A 26136-nucleotide genomic window follows, 5' to 3' on the forward strand; every position below is an offset into this window, starting at 1 on the left:
AATCATAAGTGAACACAAATGCATAGATCACATGATCTTAGAGATCCCAGCCCCAATGAATGCATCCAAATATCCTAGCTCCTTTGTCAATGACTCAGGAAACATCTCATTAGACAGGGTAAAAGACTATCAGCGACAAAATATCAGAAAGTGTGCTGTGAAAGTCTCTCCCGGAAGTGACTGCATAAACAATAAGCACGCTATGGTTGAACAGGGATCTTTCATGGATTCCTACATTTAGACCAAAATCCATAGACAATTAATGACTGCTGGGAGAGGGGGTAATTAGCCTTTCTTGGGAATGAGCCCCCTTAACTAGTTAACCAATGCAACATTTTCAGACATAAAAGCATATAGATATACCCACCTGAGAGAGAGAGAAAGAGAGAGCACGAGAGCATGCAATCAATTCAGCAAAATGTATTAATATATTTGTGCATACATTATCCATATACATGTACATATGTATATATGTTTGTAGCAATAAGAATAAAAAGAGAGGCTATCAGTTTGAGATTGAAGCAACAAGCATGGGAGGGTTCCTGGATGATACCCGGGAGTGTCTGGAAGGAGGTAAGGTAAGGGGGAAATGATGTAATTATATTTTAATTTAGAAAAGGGTTAAATAGAGAAATGTGTTTCTTATAGTCCATGAGAAACAGTAAAAATAAAACAGCATCATTTGTATTATTTATGGAAGTACTTGCATAATAACATACATAAATTTGCTAACCTGTTTTAGGATCCACAGAGAAATAAGGTTGTCCTTGAAGGATGCTGTAAACAACACGAGCACTGTTTCCATAGGTGGGGTCATCTGCATCTGTAGCTGTCACCTGTAGAACAGAGGTACCTGTGCATTCAGAAAACAAATTTTAGTGTGATGTCATTTAGCGCATGACTCATTTGAACACAGTAAAAGTGTTTGTTTCAGTTTCAAAGCATTACTAAAATGACTATGATCTATTAAATTTAATTCTCTTAAGATTTATTTCAGCATTTATTTGTATTTATGTGTACGTGAGTATATTCATGTGTAAGCAGAGGTGCCCAGAAAGCCAGAAAATGCCATGGGATATGCCAGCACTGGAGTCACAGGCAGATTTGAATTACCCAACATGGGCATTGGGAACTGACCACAAGTCTTTATCTCCTTACTATTAGTAACATATAAGCTCAAATACAACACATGCTAGATGTTGTTGTAGTGTGGATCTGCTTGTATTATAATTTCTTATATGACAACATAGAAATGTTCTTGCTGATATGTTAACAGGAATGGGCTTTTATTATTGCCCATATAAAAAGTAATATTGCATGTTTTGATAAATCAAGAGTACAATGAGGCTATACAGTTCATGTATTAAGAACATCCTTAGTACCAAAGATGAGATAATGTGTGATTAAAGGGAGAAGATGGACAAATGATATTACCAGTGACATTCAACCACTCCATCTATATTACATCGTACATTTATCTATTTGCTTTGTATAATTTGCCTGGATTACTGAGTCTCAAACTACTATGCTTGATTCAAACATCATTTACTCTGAGGCTTCTTTACAATATGGACATAATTGTCTTTTAAAACAAATATTAACAATAAGTTTTTGAATAGGATAAACTTTAAAGTAATTAGTAAACATTAACATGCATATTTGGAGTGCTAAAATTGGAGAGGTATCATCCTGATTTTTTCCTTATACTTTGTGAATTGCTTATTTCATTACATACATCTACTTCACATGGGAATTATTCTTATGTTAAAATTAGTCCCCAATATAACAGCCAACTATTGAGGGTTGTTAAAATTTATGATAAGTGGGTAAATACTCTCCTCTGTTAACCAAATCTTTCATACTTTTACTTTGTATCATTCCAGTGATAGGATATTGAAATGTATATTAGGATCCTATGGTCTGAAGATTGAAACATTGGAAAGCAAGTTTGATTTAAACCTCTAAGAAGGGCAGTCTTAACACTGATGAAAAGGTTAAGTATTCTTTAGAAAGATGATTCATTGCATGATGGACTTGTAGCCCCCCAACAACACTCAGGGGGCAATAGAATGACAGGGAGAATCCTTGATGAAGCAGCTGAAAATACATAAGAACACTGGATACCCTTAGTGTACTGAGGGAGAACGTGGCCAGGAAAACACAGTTCTCCTAACTGTACTTCCTGTGGCTGTGAGACAGAATGCTGTTGTTGAGTGAATTACCTTCTTTCCATACGTGTGAAACACAGAAAAGAAATAAATGGTACCTGTCCTCAATACTAACTGTTAAATCCTACCAATATTCTAAAAAGTCGAAGCCAACAAGCAAACGGTGACAAATCCTGCATGGTGTTTGGTCCCAGATACATTGCTGAGTGAAGTAAAGAAACAACATGCTCATACGTTGATTGAATTTCATACAGGTTAATATTTTTGGAGACTCATATATTTCCAGTTTTCCACTTGTTGCCATTTAAAATTAAATCAATGGCTGAGTTATATTAGTCATTTTAATAGTTAATCTTATTTTCCTTTAAAAGTTTATATGAAAAAATCAACATTAATTTGTTTTATGTATTGCTATATGTGCATGCTGCACAGAGTGACTGGAGGTGAGAAGAGTGTGTGATAGGTTTTTCCCTCAACATAACTTTGTCAATAAAGATCCTCTCACAGTGGCGTGCGCAATTCTTTCCCTCATAGTATGTGGTAAAATAGTGTCCTTGGTAAAAAATAAAAAAGTAAATTTCCGAAGAAAGTTACATAGAATAAGGTTTATACTTTCACTAATCTGTCAGAATGTTTAATGTGGAATATAGCATTAGCTGGGAATTATTTTGCTTTGTGATTAACACTTATCAAGAATACATCACATCCCCTGCCTAACTGGCCTCTCTTGTGAGAAACCCTGGCTTCATGGATGGAAACATTGTCTGACTGCAGAAGCATTTCTATTGAAAGCAGCAATCCCAGAGATGCTGGAGTCTGAAGTACATAAGCCATTTCCCATGCAGTGTTTTATTCCGAGTGTTTCCCGTGACACACACTTGCTGTTCAAAGTCTAGGGATTAGTTCCTCTCAGCTGATGTTTTCTACAAATCTGAAAAGATTTAAATGCATGGAAAAAAGCTTTCCAAATATCTTTACAATGTAACTTAAGTCTATTTCCCCCTCTGGAGAATCCACCTTGTCATTCCCTTCACTTGGTTTTTCTCTGTTCTGATGCTTTTTAAATAGCTCACATTTTGTCAAGTTGCATATCAACAAGAAGCATATGAGTGGATTTCTTTGAAAGTCCCTAAAGGCCAATTTGAAATATTTAACAAGACTTTTTTAATACCAAGCAAATACTCTGAGGTTGCCAATTACTGCACGTGACTTGTCAGAGTTCACAATTGTGTTAAAGTCCCATGAGAATCCAGGCTAAGCAAAACATTTGGATAAAAATAAGCTAAAGATTTCTGCAGGCTGAAAGGCTTTACTGAAGGAAGCTCTTGAGGCATACTTCTCAAAAGGCATCCTCAGGATTTCGGGATAAAACAAGACTCATCAACACTCTGTGTGAATTTTGTGCTACACAGGGAGACGAGACTTTCACTAACAGACGAATAACAGTGGACTTTAGTTGTTGTGGGATTTTCTCATACTTTATTCACCCAAAAGTTGTAATATTTTCAAAAATTATGTCTGAGATAAACCTTACACAGCATCTCTACTGAGTAACAACAGAAACATCACTATTTTAGGATCTGGCAGATGGCTCAGATGCCATCTTTCTCACTGCCAAGTTTAATGACTTGACATCTATTCTCCTAACTCACATGGTAGAAAGTAAGAATTAAATCCCATACATGGTCTTATAAATTTTTTACGATGCTCCATGTTCACATGCATGTGAAACACACATATGTGCATGCACACACACACACATTCAATCTCTGTTTCATTTTATTCTACCCTGTATGTAAATTATGGCTACTGTTTATTTTTAAATTTCATTTACATACTTATTTAATTATCCAGTGTGGAAGTTTTATAGCATCTTCTTTAAATGAAAAATATATCAATGGCATGATATACATTTCTTTAAAAGGATGTCGAAAAGCCATTCCTATAAGCTACTTAATTTAATGATAAAATCAATATGAAAAAGGTTATATTTAATTATATTTATAAACATATGATATTGAGAGTTATAAAGTTATACAATTCAAATACATCTGTCTATTCTGAAAAATCTATATATTCAGTTTCTCTGCCCAGTCATAACTTCCTGCCTCTGCTCTTTTCATATGATTTTCTCTTATAGAATCTCTTGATAGAACACAATCCCAATTCAGATTCATCTCTATGAAAAAAGGCACACTCATTATCTAAATCTATAGACAAAAGACAATTTTATAAATAGATTTTTAAAAACGAATCTCTGGAATTGAATATCAAGAGGAAGTATTGACTGTAGATATGGCTTGGTACTTCTTGTTCTTCCAATGGCCTTGGGTTCAATTTTCAGTACCCATGTCAGGCAATTCACAAGCTTTTTTACCTCTGACTACTGAGGAATCTAATAACTGTGGCCTTTCAGAATATCTGCAATCACATGTACAAACAAACACATATACACATATGCATGCTTTAAAATAATAAAAATTCATCTTAAAATCAGGTAGATGACATTGCAGAACAAAGCACTGGCAACATTGATTTTCCCTGCAGCTTTGGACAATGTGTATGATTTCCTTCTTCCTAACGGGTAAGTGACTGTAATAAAAATAGGTAGACTAATCATATGCTTGTCAGTCTTATTGATTCTATAAATAACATTTTCAGGGGGCTTTCAGATAAGTCAGACTTTCTTCCCAAGAACGTAACTTTTATTACTGGTGTTCATTGGCATTCCTGACCAACTGAAGAAAGGAAAATTATAATGTAAGAGAATGTCCACACACATACTCTGTAAGTCTATCTCTCTCTCTAATCCCTTCTCCCCCTTTCCTTATGAAAGACTTTTCTAGAAATAATAGGTTTTTAATGGTTCTATCTACTTATTAGTGATATTTTTCAAATTTCTACTCTCTGGGGCTCATCTCTTGAGGTCATATTATAGTACATCATCTAGAAACAGAAGTGTCCACGGAGAGATTATCTTCACTGTATGCTCACAGTCTATTTGGACTTTAATACTCTACATTTTCCATATTTGTGTCTCAAGCTCTGTATTCCATCACTCTAACTGATGACAAGTTTATGTTTTCTATTGAACATTGATTGGTGCAGAAATTTTTAGCATATATATCCCTAATTCTTCAGTTACTTTTTTGTGTGAATGACTGCTCTGCCAATTGTATACTCATAAGTATATAAATAATAAAATGTATAAATTATTTATATATTATTTATAAAGTGAATAATAAAACCAACATAAAAGTTTTGTTCTACACTCCAGGTTGATATGCTGAGAGATTTAAAATATAAATCTGATTTTTTTCATATTTAAAAATTGATTTATTCAGTGTATTAGGTTCTGGCTGATGTTTTATTCTGGAGAACTTATCAGTATATGTAAGAAAAATAACGAACCTTTATGAAAGGATATTTGATGGTATCAAGAAAATATATTTGAAGTTAAAAAATACATAAAATTGTCCATCAAGTATTTCCATTTTCAGGAAATCTGCAGTGCTTTAGAAATTCCCTTTGAGAGAATATTTTAGTAATTTAATAAAGCTATAATTTAATAACTTCACTGTCAAGAATAATGTATCATGATTTCAGTATATTATGACAAAACAGTATTAAAAGAACAAATTAGGTGCTCTGTAGGTCAGTGTGGGAGAGAGGCCCTCAGTGTTACTGTCCACTGATGCATCAGGAATGCAGTAATCCCATCAAACTACGGCTTTCTGATAGGCTCTTAGGCCTCCTCCAGTCAGACTTTGTAGTAAACATTCATCAATATCTATATTTCTAGTGGTGAGCCTTCTACTGCAGTCTTGCTAAATTAGCATGTTTTCAAACTCCTTGAAAAATACTTAGATTTATACTTATTGGTTAGTTCTGCCCTTAGCCCTAGTCAGAGCGTTTGCTTCTGCTGTACCAGCGATCATAATTTATTTTTCTCCTTTATAACTATTTATATAAACACATATCACATCGTAAGGTATACTACATTGTTAGCCTTCTATAGAGTAACAAATGTACTTTGTCTAAGGTTAAATTTGAGAGACTGAATACACAAAGGACAATGGCCAGACAATAGGTACATATAAAATACAAAATCATAATGGGCAGTAATTAGCAAAGATAACCAATTCATTATCTCCCATTATCTACAGGAGCAAAACCATGAACAAAATCCACCTGTAAAACAGACTCAGGAGAATTTGGATAATCATTATTAGCTTTGTTCTGAGAAACAATGAATCATTACCCTCCTGCCAATGGCCAAGAAATGATCAATAATTGGTTAATAAAATTTTGCTTGTTTTTAATCTCAGTTTCCAATTTAGACTAAGCTAAGAAAGTCTAAAATTAATCTCTAATAAGTCTTACAGGAAGATAAAGTTTCATATAATTGTTCCTGCGTGTTCCTCATGCCAAGAGCTTCTAAAAGAAATGTATTAGTAGGGCTTGGCTTTTGCATGGTAATTAAATCTGAAACATCTCCATGTATTTGTGCCTATGCAGAAGAGGACAAGATAGTGGCTGATTCCCAGGCTTGCTTAAGAATTTAGTATATTGTTTTTATTTGCTAGATTTTAACAAAAAACATAACTAATATTAGGGAATACAAAATCTATTTTCTCAAATCAACTAATGTTGCCAATAAACTTAAAATGATACACATGCCAATTTTTCTACATTTTGCACCAATGTAAAAAACATTCAAATAACTCAAAATTTTGCTTACATTAAGATCAGAATTAACACCCTGATAAATATAAGTCAAAAGTTTATAAAAAAAGTTTCTATAAGTCAAAGTTTATAAAACTTACAAATCTTTTTGTCTTTCTCTCTCTCTCTCTCTCTCTCTATATATATATATATATATATTTCTGTCTAGTGTAATATATTTCTGTCTCCTATGTATATATGTCATCTAATATATTTGTGTGTGTATATAATGTTTTGCATTAATACAGTCTTTTAAAACAGAAAATTATAATTAATATGATACATTTGCATAATTGGCATAGAGATATTTACAGCAGATTATTAAATGTATACAAAAGTGCATATTTGTTTATGGAAGGTGCTCGATCACACTGTAACACTTTAGGTCCTTCCTAAGAGTAGAACTTTTTGTTGTTGTTTTGATAAAGAGTTTCATTACACAGCTTTTGTTAGTCTGTAACTCAGTGGAGACCACACTGGTCTTGAACTCATAGACAACTGCCTGTCTCAGCATGCAGAGTGTTGGGATTAAAAGCCTGTGTCACTAAAACCAGAGCAATTATAGAGCTTTGAATGAACATAGATTTTTTTTCATGGTTTATTTTTTTATATTTAAAAATTTCCATCTCCTCCCTTCCTCCTTCCCCTTCCCTCCCCTCCCCTCCACCTATACCCCCTCCCTCCCTCTCCAGGCCAAGGAGCCATCAGGATTCCCTACTCTATGTTAAGTCCAAGGTCCTTCCAACTCCCCCCAGGTCCAGGAAGGTGATCAACCAAGCTGACAAGGCTCCCTTATTTTAAGGTAGATAGGATGTTATTAGGTTTGCTTCTGTGAAAAGATATGACACTCAATTTGTGTTTATCTTCCTTGTTCTTTCTACTTTCATGAAATTATTCAATATAACCACTAGAGTTAACACAGTTACAAAAGGAGACTGAATAGCAGTGTATTTCATTGTCTTCCAGCAGAGAGTGACTTAAACACTTGCCATAGAACTATATTATTAGTCAACTATCACTACCACCAAAGTCCTTCTACTGGTTTCCAATGACCATTGCCTTCTCATGACTTGTCTTCTTCCCTCTGGGACTCACCAGATTTCAGCTTGATCACCACCAGGGATCCTATAGAAGTCATCACCCAATATCCAATCTTCAACACCTGTCACTTATCTGACTGGGACCCTTTAGCTGGTCTATTGCATCTTGAGACCCTGGGCTAGTCCACATCAACAGAGGAATTTTGTTTCAGGTTTCTTGAACAAATAGTTCAAGACATAAGAGAAACAGAACACTTTGATAATGAGTATGTCACCAAATGCCACACAAACATAGGAAATTGAATTTCTACCCGGATGTGCATAAGCCTTATCCTTTGTTATCATGAGCTTTTCAGTTCCATACAGGAATTCTAAGGCTTGTCTGTTTCTGAAATTTGCATACACACAAAAATTACAATAAGAGTATAAATAAAAAAGTATTAAATAATCCAAGGCAAGCTACATATTAATTTGATGGCAGTGGAAATCTCTACACAATATATTTCCTGTACAAAAGGCAAACAGAAAACTGAAAATTCATCTGTATCATAAAATTCAAACCACTGACTTACCTCTGCCTTTAAATAAAAGTGAGAAGCTAGTTTTAATTATTTGAGACATCTTAAATTTAGAATTTAAAAATGTAATCATAAATAGGAAAAGATAGAATATACTAGTGCTCAAGTATTTACCACACACTTTGCTCAGATGTCCAAGCAATGTGTTGCACTTAATATGGGTCTGTATGCCTACAAAATTCTCCCTGAATGGAAGTATTTGTGGAATGGGTGGCCACGCATTAATACAACATACATTGAGAGAATATTTGCCTCAAGTAAGGAGGCTGCCAAAATTATCAGACTAAAATGAAATAATGGTAGAACTCCCAAGGCTCCTATTCAAATATTTCTTTTCATTCTGGGCTTCAGCCTATTCTTTCTGTCAAATGTCTTTCTAACGCTAACACTTTATAATTAAAATCAGAATCTCCAAAGCTTCTCTCTCAGGCTCTGGAAACACTGCCCAGCATGTACAAGTTAATGAGGACCTACACAACCTAATTGAGCTGAGAAAAATGTGGGAGTTATTGTCAAGACACCTGCTGAAACCTAACACAAGAGTCACAAGGCGGCATTCACAAACAAAGCATCAGTTTGAGCTTTGAGAAGTTGCAAGCCAATTGTCTGCGACCCCACATAATAATGTTCTAGCTACTGAGAAAAAACTTAAATGCAATGGATACTGCATTGGTCTTCAGTCTTCTATTTCTTTTCTTTTCCTTTTTTTGAATTTGAAATATTATCTTCTAGGCTTGTGTGTTTAGAGACTTGATCCTTTACTGTTGGTGGTGCTAAAGAAGTTGTCGAAACTTTGGGAAACTATAAAGTTATCCTGGACAGAGCAGACCACTGAAAACCAGCCTTGAAGAATTGCATTTAGACTCACATCCCAACTATGCCAGGGCAATAGACAATACTTTTTGATTTTGATCATGGTGTTCGCAGCTCTCGTCTGGCACTGACAACATGCCCTCTTTTCCATAAAGGACTGTATAGCCTCAAACTCTGAGGCAAAAAAAAAAAAAAAAAAAAAAAAAAAAAAAAAAAAAAAAAAAAAAAAAAAAAAAAAAAAAAAAAAAAAATCCCTCGTTTTGGTGACAGGAAAAGCAACTAACTCAGTTACTAATTCCTGAATGGCATTTTGTATAAGATGAAAGCTAACTAACATTTAAGAAAAGTTGTCAAAACAAAGAAACAAAGAAAAGAAGGAAGTTTCATAACTTGGCGATTTTTGTTCAATGAACAAAAATTCCTCACATCCACCAGGTAAAACCTCACGTACAAAGCAGCTATCAAGTGAATTGTAATACCACCCATGTGTTATTAAAACCATATCATTGCCGGGCGGTGGTGGCGCACGCCTTTAATCCCAGCACTCGGGAGGCAGAGGCAGGCGGATCTCTGTGAGTTCGAGGCCAGCCTGGTCTACAATAGCTAGGTCCAGGACAGGCTCTAAAAAAGGAGCAGAGAAACCCTGTCTCGAAAAAACAAAAAAAAAAAAACAAAAAAACAAAACAAAAAAACAAACAAACAAAAAAAAAACAAACAAACAAAAAAAAAACCATATCATTGACAAGCTTATGTCTCCAGGGTGAATGTTGGAATATGGAATCTTGAATCCTGGCAGGTGTCCAGAATGAAGCTCCCAAGATGTTTGGTCGGATCTAAATCAAGGACCCAGCAAGCTGTGCCGTAAAACCATCACCCATCTGATGCCTTTTGTTGCTGTGCAACAGGGAACACACACAAAGAGGCCCTTTGGCTTTGAAGACTATAGGGGAAATAAGAAGAGGAATAAGAATGCTTAAGTATATCACACAGAACAAGGAGCCTAGTAGATTAAGGATTGGAAGCAAAGCAAATGGCAGTTTAATACCTGAAAAGTTTTCGGTGTTCCACTGAACCTAAAATTTGTAAATTATATACTTGCGATTATTTACATTGTATATAACAGACTAATAATTAGTATTTCTGTTACGTGTTCTAATGTCTAAATATCTTAATCATTTCAGAGACACTCTTCCAGTGAGAACAGTAACATCATTTACAAATACTGCTCTATTCATCCTTTTTTAATTTCTCTTCTGTCATATTTTACTATCCTCTGACTCGGGAGACATATAGTATTCTGTGTAATGATGTATACTTAATTAGACTATGATAAAGCATAGTACTGAATTATATCACATTTTGTGTTATTTGCAAAATGACTTGACAGTTTATACAATTATCAAAATAATTTGGAACATTATAAAAGCTTACCATTTTACTTGGTGAAAAAATTAGAAACAGTATTAGAAGGAAGAAGATATGGTTGCCATGATGCCTCCTTAATTAGAGGATATCCTCCGGAGGTTCATGTTCTGGAAGCTTGGTCCCCATGAGGTGATGCTGAGACATGAGTTGACTTTCAGGAATATATAGTGTGATGACATTAAGTCACTGGGGTAGTCACTGTCTTTAAGGAACCAAAGTGGCTCTTGTGGGGCCATAGTCTGTTCCCTGAGAGACTTGATATTTAAAAATATGCTCATCCTCAACCCCATAACCTCTCCATCATTGTACAACAATTTACAGGTAGTGCTTAGCAGAGCATTATATGTCAGACCCACATAATCTTGTACGTTCAACCTCAAAATTGTAAGATCATTCCTTTACTTGTTACGAAGGCTCAGTAATTTAATGAGACAACATAAATGGACCAAGATGGTTATTACCATCAGTATGATGATGCATTGCAATGATAAACAAAAGGAAAGAATTCTAAATTTGAATTGATGTAATTCATAAAAGTTTATTTTGGGTATATACAGGAAATAGTTGACTTCAATAGTGTTAAAATATGTTCATTTTCAAATACTCTTACTCTACAGAAAATTATTAAATATGTATATAAATATAAATGTACCATATGCACTGATGTATATGCAAGTGTATGGCTATCACTATATTGATTTACTGCAAATAATCTAAATGAAGGTTATAAAACTAATGTTTTTGAAGACTGTGATTTCTAAATCTCAACTACCCAAACCACTGCTCTTTGTTCTATAGCCAAAATACACTAATCTCATCTGTAAGGTTACTTTTATTATATATTTTTATGAAATTTAATATAATTCATATTTTAATGCAGAATTGCATGTAGAATAATTTGGGTCATAAAATAGACGATAAGCATTCTAGCACTATGAATTTCACTTTGTATGAAATTGTAAATTATACAATATATTATTTTATTCATGCCTCTATTTTTTCATTCCATTTTCATGCATGTCTCCTATGCTAGTAATTCTCAAGTAATAATTGAGAATAACTCAAATTTTCCCTCAAAATCATTTATTAATATGCGGAAAGACCAGGTGTGAGTGTAGCAAGAGAGATGGTACTGATACTGTGGATTAGTGGCCAGGAAAGATGCTAACCATCTCCTATGAGCAAAGCAACTGTAAAAGGTCAAGGCCGGGAACTCTACTGATCTCAAATGTGATAACAGGTTAAATTGCACTGTGTAAAAAAATGAGAAGAAACATTATATAAGAACGTTTTCCTAGAATATCTTGATTTATTTCTACATCTGTATTAAACCATCCATAATACCACGTTTTTTATGTTGATTATTTCTTACCCATTGTTAAGAAACCTACAAATACACTAGACTTCTCCTACTGTGAATATGTAGTTGTAAAAATAACCTAACAAAATAATACATGTGAAACTAGTTTTAGATCCTATCCTTTGTTTTCTCATTGCATATTTTACAAAGACATAAAGACAATATTAGCACAATGATTCTATAACATCGCAATGCACACACTCACACACACACACACACACAGTACAAAGTCAATTAATATCCAGTCCAGTAGAGGAAAAAAGAATATTTCTCACTACTTTTCTACTTGAAATGACACTGCTCCTCACTACCACTGTTAGGAATCCCACAAGAGCACCAAGCTACACAACTATAATATATATGCAAAGGACTACTTTGGTCAGATACACAGAGGATGCTCCTGTGAGCGCACTTGAGTCAGTGATTCCGTGGGCCTTGTTCTCGTGCTGTCCTTGATCCTTCCTGCTCCACAGTCCTTCTTCCCCTTCCTCCACAGACAGGACTCCCCGAGCTCCACCTAATATGTGGCTGTGAGACTCTGTATCCGCTACCATCGTTTATTGAATGAAATCTCTCTTATCTCTCTAATGACGATGATGCTAGGCTCCAATCACAGCCTTTCTTGCAGGAAGGGAAATGTGAATCGAAGGTTTTGTGGACGGGTTAGTGCTCAGTTCCTGCACTTGAGGCCTTGCCTGATTCCTGAAGATGGTCAGTTTAGGCTCCATGTCCCCTTTACAAGGAGTGTTAGATAGGGTCACTCTTGCAGGTGTCATGGCATTTCCAGTGCACTAGGTTTTTACTTCAATCCTCATACGACCACAATTCCAGTCATCTCTCCCAATATTCTTTCCATCCACCTCCCCATTTTATTCCTCCTGTTCCCATCCCTACCCAGCCCGAGTCCACGCAAGGTATCGTTTATATTTCCTTCCCAGGGAGATTCATGTGCCCCCACTAGCCCTTATTTTTACTTATCCTAAATCTGTGTATTATAGCATGATTATCTTTTACTTATAGCTGGTATCCATTTACAAGCGAGTGCTATAGCATGTTTATCTTTTTTGGTTGGGGTTATCACACTCAGACTGCCTTTTGCCAGTCTCATCCTTTTGCCAGCAATTTTTATAATGCCATCTTTTAAACAGTTAAATAATATTCCATTGTTTAAGTGCACCACACTTTGTCCATTCTTTGGTGAGGGTGAATCTAGGTTGTTTCCAAGTTTCTGGCTATTACAAATAATGTTGCTATAAACATAGTTGAGCAAGTGCTCTTGGAGTATAATGGAACATTCTTTGGGTGTATGCCCTGGAATTGTTGTAGAATATTATCTTAAGATGTGTTACTTTTTTATGTGGTTGAACAGTGGTTTAATGATGAGAACATGTGTTGCATTGTTGTATGTTGCATTTATTTAACTCTGTGAACCCATGTTACTTTCCTGTCTAAAACATCTGAAGTTCTAATAAGGAGCTGAATGCCCAGTAGCTAGAAGGGACAAAAGATAGGCAAGGCTGGCAGAGAGAATAAAATGAATATTTTGATTTAATAACGATATTTATTTATTTTAATAAAATATTTGATTTAATAAAAAATAGAAGGAGAAATCTTGCAGGAGCAGGGGACCGTGAGATGGAGGATGCTTGATGTAGGTGTGTCTTCTATCTATCTGATGATTTCATTGGATAATTAATAAAGAAATTGCCTGGCCCATCTGATAGACCGGCCCTTAGGTGAGTGGAGTAGACAGAACAGGAAGAAGGAAGTGAGGTAGATGGCTCAGTCAGATGCCACGCCTCTCTTAAATTAGGCAGACTGCCTTGCCTCTTCTCAGAGAGAGATGCGATGGAGCCAGCCGCCAATTCAGACATGCTGAATCTTTCCCGGTAAGACACCATTTGTGGTGTTACAAAGATTATTAGATATGGGTTAGTCAAGATGTGAGTAAGAGGCTGAAATTAATGGGCCAGGCAGTGTTTAAAAGAATACAGTTTCCGTGTAATTATTTCGGATAAAGCTAGCCGGTGGCTGGGAGCTGGGCCGCGGGAAGCTGGCCCACAGCTCCTCACTACAGATGCTGGGGCTAGCCATGTACCTACGCTGCAGAGTAAGGGTGAAAGATTACAGCAGTAAGGAGAGGAAAAAGCCCAAGGCAAAAGGTAGATGGCATAATTTAAGTAAAGGAAAGCTAGCGAGGAACAAGCCGAGCTAAGGCTGGGCATTGATAAGAAATAATAAGGTTCCGTGTCATGGATTTGGGATCTGGGTAGCAGGCCCCCCACAAAAGTAAAGAGTCCTAAGACTGAAAAACAACAGGGATTGGTGTGGCTGAATCTTGAGGTAGATCAAATCCCTATTTTCTGAGAAACTGTCTTATTATTTCCAAAGTGGCGGCACAAGTTTGCACTTCCACCAGCAAGAAGGAGTTTTCCGCTTGCACCACATCCTGGCCAGCATGAGCTGTCATTTGTGGCTTTGATCTTAGCCATTCTGACAGGTGTAAAATCAAATCTCAATGGGAAAAAGATTTTCACCACATTCAACAGAAAGTTAACATCCAAAATATGTATAAAGAATTCAAGAACCTATATATCAACAAACTAACTAATCCAATTAAAAAATAGAGTGCAAGTAATAAATCAATAGTCTATATTGTTGAGAAAGTCTTCTGGACCCCCCTGACCAATAATTTAAAGAAAGGTTTCTCCTGGATGGTGCGAGGGGTTTTATTTGTGAAAGGAATTTTTAATAACCATGGTATTTTAGACAAATAATACAATTCCATATTTCATTTTTATCCTCAGAACACAAATATAATCTTCATGTTGACACTGTGATGACAATTTTGACAAATACATGACATTATTGTAAATACATGAGATTCCTGACACTTAGCAAGTGTTTAACAAGTGTTCCTTGTAGTTGTCTGTTGGATCATTTTCACAGTTGCTATGGTGACCAGTAGTCACAGACTCACGCAATTTTTTGTACAATTTTTGATGAAAAAAAGTCTCCCGCTATTTTTTTTTCAGAACAGAGAGCATGCATTCAAAGGAGCAAATCTCATTAATCTATTAATTAGTACTTCTATGGGCACAAATTGTTTTGATGGCAAGCATGATTTGAATATTTAAAATAGCTGTTAGCTGCACTCAAGCAGAAAGGACGTTTTCTATCACAACGAGTCATCTGACATCATAATTACTTTGTAGGTCAGTGAAAGAAAAGGGAAGTGAGAATTTCATGATTCAGCCCCAAATCAACTTCCCTAAAAGAAAGCAGGATCGCTGCTTCTAAACAGTAGTGAGCATCACTTTCCTTTGGATTTATTGTTAGATTTGTTTCTTTATGGGTATTTCCCCAATAAAACCTTAAAGTAAAGTGCTCATTATGGATGGATGAAGATATGAGTTCTATCTGTGGCAGCCACATGAAAATGGCACAATGCTGGAAAATCAGAAACAGGCAGATAGTAGGGCCTTGCCGGCCAGCCACCGCGGTATAATTGGCAAGCATCAGGTTAGTTAGAGACCTGGACTCAAGTTAACATGTGAATAATGCTTTGGCAAATTTGAAAGGAAAAAAAAAAAAGCTGCCCACTGGTTAGCTAGATGGCAGCATGTTTTATAAAGGAAGGGAGCCTTTTGTTTATGCCACAGGCTGTCCTTCTATGAAGTGTCAAGTACTGAGGAAAGACTTGCAGAAAACTTCCTGGCTCAATCAGCAGACACCTTGTTCCTCAGGACCACAGCACAACTCTCTAGTTCTGCCTCAGGTCTTGGTCCCTGAAATCTCTTGTAATGCAACTGACAAACTTTCTTTTCTAAAAATAATTAAATTTTAAGCAACTGCGCAACTCTTCTTATTTCATGTTTAAACTATGTAAAATGTTTCTCATGTGAGTAATTGATTGTGCTTCAAGAAATGATCTGTAGAGTCAGCCAGCAGGGAGATTGTCTCTCCTGCAATTGCTTGATGGTCCCTTATCTTCAGTATATTAACATTTTATTTCTACATTCATAGTCGGGACAACATTTTCTGTTTTCAAGCTCAATATATAAAAGAAGTTGCATGTACTGTGATTTTAACATCAGCTTCCATACAATCAAAGTACAACCTGAATTATTTGTTATGATTACACAAACATACACAAAATACACATTTTGCCACAATAATGAGCTCCCATTCACTTAAAACCAATAATAATGTATAATACCCAAAATTTGGCATCTGTTCTCTAATAAATTGCTATCGTAAACATGTTCTTGCCTGGAATCACAGCGGTATAAAGATAGCACTTAACTCTCTTAATTATTTTCCTATTTTTATGAATTAAAGTTGTATTCTAAAACCACATTCTTGTCACTCTGAGAATAAAAGAGTGTTAGCTATTCCTTATTCCCTAAATGCTTCACATTTTAGGAAATGTCTTGGAAGTTTTTTTATTGAATCCACAGCCTTTACTATGATAATTCCACCTTTCATTTTGGCTTTGGTTAGGATTAGCAAAGATCATATTAGTGCTTTAAAAAGGTACCAATTTGCACATACATTTCTGTTTGTCTATATGCACGTCTGCTCAGAGTTTGCTATGTTATCTTTGCCATCTCTTTACTGATTTGACTTAGACCTCTGTTCACCTTCAAAAATTTTCAATTTCTCATCCTCCCTATTAGTCATTAGAGCTTGCTTTTTGTATTCAGCTTTCGGAGCATTGCCAATATTTGCCTATACCCAGTCTACCAATGTTAACCTCAAAATTAGCATCTCCATGATGCTTGTAAATCAGGGAAGTCCTCCTATGAGTTGGCAAAATACAATTTATCTCTTCCTATATGTATATTTTTTCTGCTCTTGGGGATATACCTTGTTTCCATGATGCTTAAAGAATAAGATTTCTACAGGTTGCTCATTTCTTAAGAAATGTTCTCTTATATCAGGATACCAGTCAAGCCGAATTAGTGACCATTCATTATTTCAGGACATTATGTATACTTTTCTTGTGATTTACTTTTAATATAAAACATTATAACCCTACACCCCCTCAATCTCTCTGTTGTATTTGCTAAAATTCTCCAGTTCTCTTCTATAATTTGTCAATTAGAAACTGCCTTTGGCTAATGATGAGTCTTCCTATTTATTGTCTCTGCTGTTATTTCTTTCTGACACTAGTGGTTTCATGGTTCCCCTTGCCCTGTATCACACAATGGGAGCCTACCAGCATATTTTTATAAGTGATGGTATATTAAAACTTGTTGCATTTATAAATTAGAAGGGGCTTAGACAACATGATGTTGCCCTGCCTGTCCTAGACAGGCACGGGGTTTATTTTCGGGCTTTGCTCATAAGCTCTTGCCCATCTTGAATAACAGTGCCTAGTCCACCATTTTTCCCCTTAAATGTCCTTGGAGACCAATAAGCTTGAATATAGTCTGAGAGTATGCCAAGGACTGCTATGGCTAGTCCCTGAATTCTGCTGCAGATGGAAAAATGTTGGGAAATTGTTTTTCCCCAGAGGTTCTGGCTGAGAGCATCTCTCTCTTGATTTCTACCCTTTCTCCATCAGCTAAAAAGCCACCTGGCTCTCAGGAGAACTAAAATGGGCTGCAATTCTAAAAGGAAACAGAGGTTGACTGCTAGCAAGGAAGCTTTATGTGAACATTCACAGGCTGGTTAAAGGATATTATCAGCATCTATAATATCATTATTCAGAAAAAGAGTGACATAGATATTTAAGTAAAATACAAAAATTAGTATTAAAACATGTTTCCTGAAAGCAAGTGGAAACTTACAAAGTTGCCAAAAAATTAATGCAACTATTTAAGTTCATTATAATTACTTCCAGGAAATTTATTGATGGAATAAAAAAGAAATAGGCTAGCAACAAAAATCAATGAGTAGAGAAAGTATCTCACTAATTCGTAGACCTTGAGAACTGTATGAAGATATTTCAATTTCAGTATAGCCATGCATTGAGATGAATCCTAAATTAATTACTAGTTGCTTATTTTCTACAAATCAGCATGTGTACTCCATGCTATCTGTACATTTAAAATAATCTAAAAATGAATAACATAATATTTATATCTTGAAATATATATGTAATGGACTAACATGAATAATTTTGTTGGTTATTGAAGCAATAACTTCTAATACTAATGTTATTATAGTTAAGAAGGACCTGTAATCCTATAAATACATAGTCTGAAGTTTAAGATGTCATGCACTCTGTCTTCAAAGCAGTTACTATCAAATGTGTTGGCATTTCATATTACTCAATAATATGAAAAAAAATTACAGAATCAAAAATAATGCCAATTAAGAAAGAATTACATATGTTACTCAACTTAGGAATTTTTCCTTAACATGTCCAAACCATTATCTAGACATACATGCTTTAAATTTTATTTCAATTAATAATAAGCTATTTCCTTCCTTATTTCTTTACTTGGTATTAAATAGATACTCCGTCTTGATTCCTCCAAGTTTCAATAACTGTTTTTAGAAACTGATAAATAGTATGCATTTTAATTTCAGTATTTTTCATAATTAAATAATCAGTCTTTATGCAATAAAAATAGCCTAACATTTTAGAAGTTTCTTGAAATTCTACAAATATACACATATACATTTTGAAAATGTTCTTCAGAAAATAATCTTTTATGTTATCAATAACATACATTAATTTCTACGTTATAAAAAAAATAACTTCCTTACCCATATCTGACATTTCAGGCACAGTAACGATGTATGGGCCATCTGTGAACTTGGGCGCATTGTCGTTGATATCTTGCACTTTGATGATGAACTCGGATTCAGGCTCAAGGGGCTTGTTTGTCCTTCTGTCGATGGCCTGGGCATGAAGAACATAGTGTGTTTTCTGCTCTCTGTCCAGGCTTTTGGTTGAGTGGATGTCCCCTGTCGTGTCGTCAATGATAAATATAGTCCCAGCGCCTTCCCCAGTAAGGATGTACTTGACAGACCCGTCACCTTTGTCGGAGTTGGAGTGCAGCTGAAAAACAGACATGCACAAAATCAGCTTGATTTATATGCTGATGACATATGTTTTCTGAAGATTATCAAGAGATTAAGACCAGTTTTCTTTTACACTGTGAACTTTACGCTACAACAGCCATTTCCTTCCTTATATATTTCTTTACTTGGTATTAAATGGATACTCCGTCTTGATTCCTCCAAGTTTCAATAACTGTGTTTAGAAACTGATAAATAGTATGCATTTTAATTTCAGTATTTTTCATAATCACTGTTGTCTTTTTTCTAAATCAAGATTATACTGTGTAATATGAAGTTAGGAAAAGATATTTCCACCACTCCATCATTACTTTCCATGTCTGGGAAATTTTTCATGAGAAAATTCATATAAAATCTAATCAACATGGATTGTTGACATTAGATCTTGAAAGTGTAGGAGCAACTGAAACTCAAACTTATCAATTTTTCAAAAGCCAAAACATATATCACCAAAGTACTAATTTCATAAATTGTAGAATAAAAAGTGTAATATCATTTACAATAAATGTTTCTATTTAGAAATTGTACATTTTGTTGTTATTTTTGTTTACTTAAGGGACTTGAAAATATTATGACAAATTTAGTTAGTGGTGAAATATTAATCAATTTGTAATGTTTACAAATGATTATGTTTTTCAGTTCTTCAAATGATAAAATATATAATGTTAATTTACAAATACTATCTCAGTAGAAAATAGCTTCTGTAAGAAAGATGATTTTAGGGTATAAATACATAAATCTGACTAACATGTAAAGATAAAATAGCTTCTATATTTCATTTAAATCTAAGTGAATGAAATTTACATGGCATAGCTTAATGTGCAGGTAACTCACAATTAAGATTCCACTTTAATTTGTGACAACAAAATGAATAAGATTCACTGTCAGGAGAAGACAAGGAATTTTGTGAAACCACAGATGTCTATTTTTTGAAAAACTGTCTCTCCTGAAGAAATCTGAGTGGTTTCCTCTTCATGGAATCTTTTGGTTTGCACAACCTCAACTACTCACCCTTAACTTACTTCTGATATTAATAACGATGAAAATATACTGGCCTGGAGCTTACTTAAGAGTCTAGTGTGGAATAGTGTGGAATAGTGTGGCCAGTGAACCCCAGGAACCCAACTGTATCTTCCTCCCCAACACTGGGAATATGAGCATTTAGCACTGTGCCCAACTTTTAAAGAATAATTTATTTTATGTTTAAGAAAGTTTTGCTTGCATGCATGTAAATGCATCATGTGAAAATGCTTATCATTTATGAAACAGACACTGACAATCTGCCCTAACAACCACTTAAGCCTTTCTTCGTCTTTACAACAATTTGTGACTAACACTAGCAAAGCACCAAAGTTGCTATCTAACCACTTCTAACAGATTTTCTAGAATACTTGTTAGTACCATTATTAAATAAGTAGTTTGGCAATATTTTGTTAATTTAAAATAAAAATACATATTTATACTATTAGCTATTATAACTTAAAACTTGGCAAAATGTTAAATTTTATTTTAGAAATAATTTTAGAAAAATATAACAATGATTAAAATAATCTTTAGAAGATAAGCGCTGATCACGTATAAAATCAGTGAAATTACTGTGAAAACTTATTTTTGTATTTAATCATTATACCAATTGATTATGGTCTATATATATACTATATAATAGATAAAAGGGATTCTTGTATATATATTAGAAATAGAATTAACATTTTCAACATGAAGCACATGTTTACATTTTCACACTATGTATTTTCTATAGATTTTTGTAAACTAGTCAGAATTTTTTTATGTGTTTTTATGAATTTGGCTTTTTTAAGCACAAATTTAGTCCAACAAATGTATCTTCACCATTTGTAAAGCACTGTACATAGACATGCTAGAAGTTATGTTTAAATTAAACAGTTTATCACTGATAATTTAGAAATATTTATAAAACTGGAAAACATTACTAATAGTTACACCAAAATACTATAAAAGACAATGGGAATAACATATCAGTTGTTCATAAAACATAGCTTTAGTATTTAAGTAACGAAGGTGATTATCTCACTAGAGAAATTTTTAATCTTTTAGCGAGCTTGATTAACTTTTGAAATCATTATTTCAATGTAGCAACGATGGAAACAATTTTATTAGGATTTAGTTCACTGATTAATCATTATATAATTTTGATGACAACTGAAGGAGCAAAGTGATTCATTGAGGGTTTTCCTTCCCTGTTCTACCCTTTCTCAGGTATCTGTTTCTACTTTCCAGGTTTATTCTGCAATAAAGTTTGAGCCTGAGAAAACTATACTTGTTCTTCTGTGGATTTTTGTTTAATAAGAGATTTGTAAGTACCCAGAGGAATCACGATATGTATATTAAGATGTAAGAAACAAGGATTGAGGATACAGGGGGAGGATGTATGAGAGTATTAGAATTAAAAGAAAAGGAAGGATACACACACATGGGGTGTGTGTTGCTTTGAAGGATGAGACATAAAACTGAACACAGAAATTTTTGGAAACAAATAAATATATGTTTTATTACCTAGGTCTAGGCAATGGTAACAGAAATGTTTTAGTTTGTCTACGGTTCACAATCAGACTTAACTGAAAAGAGTTAGGAATAGAACATGAAAATTATAAATATTCAATACATAGAACACTGATTTTATAGATACTAAAATGCTATTCATTTGCTTGAAATTTTCAAAGTATGTTAGAAAAAACTATTTGGAAAATAGCAAAATGTTTTGTAGAAAAAAATTTCAACTTATACTGACTTATTTTTCTGAAAATATCTCTTGACTCCACAATGACTTAACTCTCTCTGGGCCCTGCAGCCAGATTAAAACTATGCTTTGAGAATATTGTAACCCAAAAAAAGAAAAAAGAAAAAAAAAAAGCCGGGCGGTGGTGGTGCATGCTTTTAATCCCAGCACTCGGGAGGCAGAGGCAGGCGGATCTCTGTGAGTTCGAGGCCAGCCTGGTCTACAAGAGCTAGGTCCAGGACAGGCTCTAACAAAGCTGCAGAGAAACCCTGTCTTGAAAAACCAAAAAAAAAAAAAAAAAAAAAAAAAGAGAGAATATTGTAGTGACCTGCTAGCCAATGTGTAATTAGCATGATAATGTTTAATATGCCATTAAGAAAAATAACAATATAATCATCCTTGCTATCCTTGGATGTTTCATGCAATTATCTTTTAAAACTTCAGCTAAAAGCTTAATTCTTAAATGACTAAGTACTCTCCCATGCTCTTAACCCCAAATTTGTGTGTGTGTGTGTGTGTGTGTGTGTGTGTGTGTCCCCTGCCCTTCAACCCTTTCTCAAGGTCCCCATGCTCCAACCTTACTCAGGAGATCTTGTCTTTTTCTACTACCCATGTAGATTAGATCTATGTATGTCTCTTTTGGTGTCCTCATTGCTGTCTAGATTCTCTGGGATTGTGAATTGTAGGCTGGTTTTCTTTGCTTTATGTTTAAAAACCACTTATCAGCCTACTTTCTTAAAAAGCCCAGGATACCAGCCTGGGAATGAACCACCCACAATAGGCTGTGCTCTCCCCCATTGATCACTAATCGAGAAAATGCCTTACAGCTGGATCTCATGGAAGCATTTCCTCAACTGAGGCTCCTTCTGTGGTGACTATAGCCTGTTTCAAGTTGACACACAAAAACAGCCAGTACATTTGGGTTTAGGAAAGAAACATTTTTCTTTGTATAACTCAGTAAAGAATTCTGTCATTCCTTTCTCAGACCCTGTTTTATATGTCATTTAACAAATATAGATCACAGATACATATTATACAGATACAGACTTATACAGAGCACAACACACAGGCAACATGTAAAGACAGAACAGATACATAATTGATAGGCCAGAGACATCATTAACCACAAACTATAGACTAACAGGAAATATAAGTTAAAAAGTGGTGGAATCAAAATTGGGTTCAGGCTTGTTCATGTTAATCCAAGAGAATATTTCTCTCTAATTTTTTAATATGGCACTGAAACATTTTAGTGCCTTCTCTAAGTTTTCTTTATTACGTTAACCAACATATTTATTAAAGTAATAATAAGAAGGTGTTACACAGGATGAGAAATAAATGATTAGACTTCTGAAATTTTGTGAAGGAGGTTATATTGTCATTCTTCTAGTCTACTAGGAGTGCAGAAGCTTCTTGTATGTCTGATTGCATAATAAACAATGGTAATCAGTTCTTCTTTAGCAGACAAAAGAGAACAAAGGGCAAAGAAAAAAAAAACAGGAAGGTAGTCACCCAGAAAATAGCATGAACAGTTTTCCTGCATTACCTTCATAGAGTGTCTTTTTCTTGGTGTTAAATAGAAACATATGGCCCTCCCAAAGCTAATGTGACACACATGAATTCACCCCAGAAAACTATTTATGCACACTAGACCACATTAGGATCACGACCTAAAAATTTATCGTTTTCACTCCAATGCACAGTTGCTCTCTGGGATAATATGTGATTCCTTAGGGATGAATAATTTTAAAAGGTTAAGGACATGGTGGCAGAGTCATTAATTTTGAAAGTTGCTTTGAGTTAGAACTTCAAGCTGTATTACAAATGTGGGCCACCTAGTTAAAAGTGCAATATAGTATGTTGTATAGAGGAAATGCTTGTCTATATTTCAGAGAAGAAGAAAAGAAGGGCAAACATCCAATGTTAACAATCCATCATTATCAACCCAACACTGTTTTTATAAAAAGTCCTGGTGAAACAATATAGGATATAAAAATCACAGTAATTTGAGTCCTTGACAATTACTAAATATAGCTTTAAATTGTTATATTTTTAATTAGAATTTTAGCATGTAAAGTAATATATCATTAATATATTAATGAGTTTATGTTGTCCCAAACACTCCAAATACTAGCAATATCTTGCTACCTCTATACCAGTTTCTCTGTGAAAAAAAAGATACAATTATATCTTAAAATTAATTTTCAAATTTTATTATAGAATATATTTATTTAATAAAAAATTAAGTAACATAGTAAGTCAAAAACTGAACAATATTTTTAAAAAGATTGGAGGATAAACAATTAGCTTGATAATATCAATATGCAAATATATTTTGAGTAAAAATTTATCATTTAAATTTCATCAAATTTACATTTATTCCTGTTGCAGTAAACTAATAAATAAGGAAGAGAAGGGCAAAGAAAGCAAAGGGAAATTATATAGACTATTAACCTTGTAGGACAATGGTTTTGTACCCTGTAAAGATTTGTTACTTGTATGACTTTAATAAAATGCTGATTTCCAGTAGCCAAGCAGAAAGTATAGGTGGGGAAACCAGAACAGAAGAATTCTAGAAAGAGGAAAGGCTTGGTCTGCTGTCATCACCCAGATGCAGAGGAAGCAAGATTAGAATGCCTCACTGATAAAAGTTACCAAGCCATATGGCTAACACAGACAAGAATTATACTTAAAGTAAGTTTAAGAATCAATAAGAAAACATGTGCTAACAGACCAAACAGATTACAATCAATGAAAGCCTCTGTATGTTTCTTTGGAACTAAATGGCTGCAGACCTGGGCAGTAGAGAAACCTCTGTCAACAGAAATCTAAATACAAGTTTGGGGATCTTAATATACAATATGAAAAGTCCCATGTCTCTATCATTTGAAGTGGTCATAGTGAAATACCTCTCACTGGAATTTTGAAATGTCTCATCTAGTTGTTCTCAGTCTTTGAGGACTATAGAACACGAACAGTAGTTAAGAATTTCTTTTTTAATTGTTGGGAAAACTCAAAAACTGATCAAAAAGTTGGAATTGAATAAAATTCATAGCATACCTATGACATATCTACCTATGACACAGTGTCTTTCTTTTGACTCCATCAGAGTCTACCGATGGAAGAAGGAAGTGGCAAGTAGCAGTAAAAAAGAATAATAATAGCAGAGAACATTAAACTTGATTTCAAATCCCTGAAAATATTGACCCATATTCACTGACCAAACATTAGGGTTCAGGAGAGTTAGTGATTTATCTGATTCAAATGAAGAAATGCTGTTCATGCTAGCTTGTTTTGTTTTCAAAGGAAAGCGGTGCTGACATACAGGAGAGGAAAGAGACAGGAATTAGACGTATTCTCAAAAATCCATGTGAAAGCAAAGTAAAAAAAAAAAGCTATTTAATATGATCAACACTTTCAGTTCTTTTCACCGTCTGGGTTTGGGTACCAACAGTGTTTATTGCTTGTATTGTTCTTTTTATCAATAACTTGGTTACAACTCTGAGAAAGCCATCAGAATGACATTCTGACTAGTCTACAAGTATATCAAGGATGGGAACAGGACAGTTGCCAGAAAAGCATAACAGATATGCACTTTGCTGAGAGGTCACAACCAATTCAGTAAAGAAAGAGAGAAAGAGAAGGGTTGGAATAAAGAATGAATATCAGATATTGGAGTATTGTAGGAACACTGCAGTTTTAAACACGGGCTCTGTTATGCTCAACACTCTGCACACAGATCTTTATCTTACAAAGATAGTTCATAGAAACGAAGATTCAAAGAGAGGTCTCTTGAAACTGAAAAAGAAGCCCCAATGGATTTTTTTTCTTGATACTATGAAAATTACTGAAGATCTGCTCAGTTCTTATTCTAATCTGGGGAGAGCTATCTAAGGTCAGTTAATGTTACTGAAAAACATATTCATGTTTCAAGTAATCAAGTTTGGAGGATTTGTTGTAGAACTTGGAAGGATCTAACTTATCATTCTGATAAACACATAAAAAATACATTTCAGATCGACAATGCTTAACAAGTGAATATCTTGAGAGACAGTGTTGACAGAATAAAAGAATCACTTTAGTAATATTACTAGCAGATTTCAAAAATAAAATGCCAATGTGTTCAGAGGAGCATTGGGAAAGGGAAGGCTTGCAGAGAATTTATGAATGTGAGCTCACAGATGAAAATTGTATGAGATGGGGAGAGAGGAGAGTTTTGAAACCATTGTGGTTTCAA

At 34.5% G+C, this 26136-nt stretch overlaps 1 protein-coding gene across 4 annotated transcripts in view; it reads right to left on the reverse strand.

Moving 5' to 3' along the window:
* Cdh18 (cadherin 18) overlaps positions 1–26136 on the reverse strand; it is a 241324-nt gene that overhangs the window by 167078 nt on the left and 48110 nt on the right. For 3 of the 4 annotated variants that reach the window (XM_038322753.1, XM_038322755.1, XM_038322754.1), the window contains exons 2-3: positions 18830–19124; positions 734–853 (exon numbers count right to left, since the gene is read on the reverse strand). In XM_038322753.1, the coding sequence (XP_038178681.1) occupies positions 734–853; positions 18830–19124 (415 nt within the window). The remainder of the gene's footprint in view (positions 1–733; positions 854–18829; positions 19125–26136) is intronic. The other variant, XM_038322756.1, reaches the window with a different exon arrangement.

This window comes from Arvicola amphibius, chromosome 3, assembly GCF_903992535.2.
Source record: "Arvicola amphibius chromosome 3, mArvAmp1.2, whole genome shotgun sequence".
Lineage (NCBI taxonomy): Eukaryota > Metazoa > Chordata > Mammalia > Rodentia > Cricetidae > Arvicola > Arvicola amphibius.